Genomic DNA, 3,709 nt, shown 5'->3' with positions numbered 1-3,709 from the left:
CTTGGGAGGCTGAGGCAGGAGACTTGCTTGAGCCCGGGAGTTGGAGGTTGCTGTGAGCGTGATGCCATGGCACTCTACCCAGGGGGATAGCTTGAGGCTCCGTCTCAAAAATAAAAAAAAAGTTGGTCCCCTCAATGCTGGACGGTATATAAATGGATGCTACACTTGGGATAGTTATTTGGAAGGTGTTATTATGAGGATATTCCTAAACATAAGCAGCTTGAGTGGCCCTTGAAAATCAAAACACATTAGCCAATGCTTTCACTTTTGCTGGTTTTTGTATCAATAGGTGAGCCCAAAAGATGAACCCCAAAATCTCGCACAAGGAATGATTGAGGTAAAAAGTCAAAAGAACACAGACCCCAGGATAAAAAAGGTCACCTCTCTGAGGGAAGGTCTTCTTCAGTGGTGGTTCCCAAACCGGAAAGCATGCCCAGCTCACCCTGGGAGAAACTGAAAGAATCCATTCACAGTCCCATGCCAGATCTGCTGAGTCTGAATATCTAGGAGTCAGACCCCAGAAACTATATTTTTAAGACCCTTTAGGTTGACAAGTTCCCATCACATGTGGGAACTCCTGATGTGACTCTCTTTCCTGTCCTCCAGATGCAGGTGTGGGACACAGCTGGCCAGGAGCGCTTCCGCACCATCACCCAAAGCTACTACCGCAGTGCACATGCGGCCATCATCGCCTACGACCTCACCCGGCTGTCCACGTTTGAGTCTGTCCCTCATTGGATTCACGAGATAGAAAAATATGGAGCAGCTAACTTGGTCATTATGCTGATCGGTAAGGCATTCTCAGAGTGTTTAATTGTACCCCTCCCAGCTGATGCTTTCCGTGGCAGCAGAACATGGTAGGTTAAAAGTGCAAGCAGTAGGGAGGTGCCTGTGACTCGGTGGGTAGGGCGCTGCTCCCATATACTGAGGGTGGGGGGTTCAAACCCGGCCCTGGCCAAATTGCAACAAAAAATAGTTGAGTATGGTGGCTGGTACCTGTAGTCCTAGCTACTTTGGAGGCTGAGGCAAGAGAATCGCCTAAGCCTAGGAGTTGGAGGTTGCTGTGAGCGATGATGCTACAGCACTCTACTGAGGGCGATAAAGTGAGACTCTCTCTCTAAAAAAAAAAAAAAAGTGCAAGCAGGGGGCTCTGTGCAGTGGCTCACACCTATAATCCTAGCTTTCTGGGAGGCTGCTACTTGGGAGGCTGAGAAGCAGGAGGATTACTTGAGTCCAAGAGTTTGAGGTTGCTGTGAGATATAACACCATGGCACTCTAGCCTGGGCAACAGAGTCTGTCTCAAAAGAAAAAAAAAAGCCAGTGGCTCTCAATCCTTGGAAAGCCATTTGTACAAACATGACTGGTTCCATCTTTGAATGACCACATCAAGTGTAAACCTTTTAAGAGCCTAAGCAAATATTAACAACAAACTAACATCAAAATTAACAGATTTCAATTACACTAAGTAAATGAACAGCTTGAAACATGAGTGATCCTATTGTACATTTAGAAAGGCGTAATGTTTCTGTAACTTCTCTGTAGTTTTAGTTTTGCAAACAGGGCTAGCTTTCCTGCCTCATAAATACATTACTGTTTGGTTGTTCCTTTTTTTTTGGCCGGGGCTGGGTTTGAACCCACCACCTTTGGCATATGGGGCCAGCACCCTACTCCTTTGAGCCACAGGCACCACCCTCTTTTTTCTTTTTTTGAGACAGAGTTTTACTATGTCACCCTTGGTAGAGTGCTATGCCATCATAGTTCACAGCAACCTCAATCTCTTGGGCTTAAGTGATTCTCTTGCCTCAGCCTCCCAAGTAGCTGGGACTACAGGCCCCTGCCACAGTGCTCAGCTATTTTTAGGTTATAGTTGTCATTGTTGTTTGGCAGGCCTGGGCTGGGTTTGAACCCACCAGCTCCGATGTTATGTGGCTGGCACCCTAACCACTGAGCTACAGGCACTGAGCCATAAATATACTACTATTTACCAAGCAGCTGCTTGAGTTTAACAGGTTGGTTTAGGCTTTTGCTACTTCAAGTCTGGCAACATCTCATCACTTTGGAGTATGTTAAAAGCACAAGAACTCAGGCCCCATCCCAGACCTGCTGCATCAGACTCTTCTAACAGGACCATTGAGTAATTCACATGCAAGTAAAAGTCTGTAAATGGCAGGTCTGGACAGCTCCCCTGAGACTGAGAAATAGCTGAATAATGCCATGTCTCACAGATAATCTAGGAATTGACAAGAATATCCTAGCTCTGGCTTGACACCTGTGGCTCAAGTGGCTAAGGCACCAGCCACATACACCTAAGGTGGCAGGTTCGAATCCAGCCCGGGCCTGCCAAACAACAATGATGGCTGCAACCGAAAAAAAAAAAATAGCCAGGTGTTGTGACGGGCGTCTGTGCTCCCACAGCAACTTGGGAGGCTGAGGCAGGAGACTCGCTTGAGCCCAGGAGTTGGAGGTTGCTGTGAGCTATGCCATGGCACTCTACCTAGGGGGACAGCTTGAGGCTCTGTCTCAAAAAAAAGAATATCCTAGCTCTGCAGTGAATTACCCTCTGAGCCTTGGTTTTCTCATCTGTAAGATGGGACTAATACTTTAGGTTGTTGTAAAGATTTAATGAGATAATGTATATAAAGTGCTTAAAGGGACCTAGCACATAGTAAGTGCTTAATAGAGAGGAAGATTTGTTTCTAGGGTCTTGTTTGTTTGAAGAAACTGACTCATCTAAGTTCTTCAAATAATAAGGGACGTGTGGCAAAAGTGCAAGTCCACGGGACCTGGAACAAGCGAAGCCATCAAGTCCTGACCAGAGTGGGAACTGCAACAGAGGCCAGGCCCGCCTAAAGCAAGGGCTTAAGGGTTCTGATCTGGCTCTTGGCCAGGCTCTGAGCCCACCCTCACTGTGGCTCTGTAAACCAGCTTCCTTGTCCCCTACCATGCATGTTTCCCAAACTCAGCTGTGGCTTATGCACGAGGTAATTTGGGCCTGTCATACACTCTCACACCTGAATGGTCTCACGTGGATTCTCTCCAAGCATCACCCCATGCTTGCTCCTGATGCAAAGCCCCTCATTCTCTCAGTGTCCATCAGCTCACATTCCTTAAGAAGGGAATCCAATAGCCCCTTCCTTCTTTGCTTGGAAGAGCATGGCCCAGACTAAAACTGGGCTGGTCTGTAATGAGCCCACCCTGGGCCAAGAGCTGGACCCCAAGGGAGGAGACAGCCACAGGATGCAAAGCCCAGCTACAGATTGTTCCCCTAGCAGAGGTCATTGGCACATCTAGCAGATTTACTGTTACTATTGTGATTCCACAAAGGATTTGTTCTTTTAGAACCATTCTTTTCCTTAAGTTTTTGCTGTTTTAATGTCTATTCTGCCCGTCTTATGCACAGACTTGAAGAGAATGGTTCTTCTTAACTCATTCTGCTTCTCCTAACTCAATCAAAAGTAATTTCTGCTTGGCTCGGCACCTGTAGCGCAGGCGGCTCGGGCGCTAGCCACATACACTGGAGCTGGCAGGTTCAAATCTAGCCCGGGCCAAAAAAAAATAGTTTGGCATTGTGGTAGGCGCCTGTATTCCCAGCTACTTGGGGGGCTGAAGCAAAAGAATCGCTTGGGCCCAGGAGTTTGAGGTTGCTGTGAGCTGTGATGCCATGGCACTCTACCCAGGGCGACAGCTTGAGACTCTGTCTCAAAAAAAA

At 47.4% G+C, this 3,709-nt stretch overlaps 1 protein-coding gene across 1 annotated transcript in view; it reads left to right on the top strand.

The window, feature by feature from the left end:
* Positions 1-3,709, top strand: part of RAB19 (RAB19, member RAS oncogene family) — a 20,528-nt gene that overhangs the window by 6,300 nt on the left and 10,519 nt on the right. The window contains exon 4 of the mRNA XM_003791569.2: positions 607-790. Coding sequence (XP_003791617.1) covers positions 607-790 — 184 coding nt within the window. The remainder of the gene's footprint in view (positions 1-606; positions 791-3,709) is intronic.

The sequence above is a fragment of the Otolemur garnettii genome, unplaced genomic scaffold (genome assembly GCF_000181295.1).
Source record: "Otolemur garnettii isolate 467f Iridium unplaced genomic scaffold, OtoGar3 scaffold00049, whole genome shotgun sequence".
In the NCBI taxonomy this organism is placed as follows: domain Eukaryota; kingdom Metazoa; phylum Chordata; class Mammalia; order Primates; family Galagidae; genus Otolemur; species Otolemur garnettii.
Note: the sequence above shows the minus strand (reverse complement) of the source record. Positions and strands in the feature narration are given on the sequence as shown.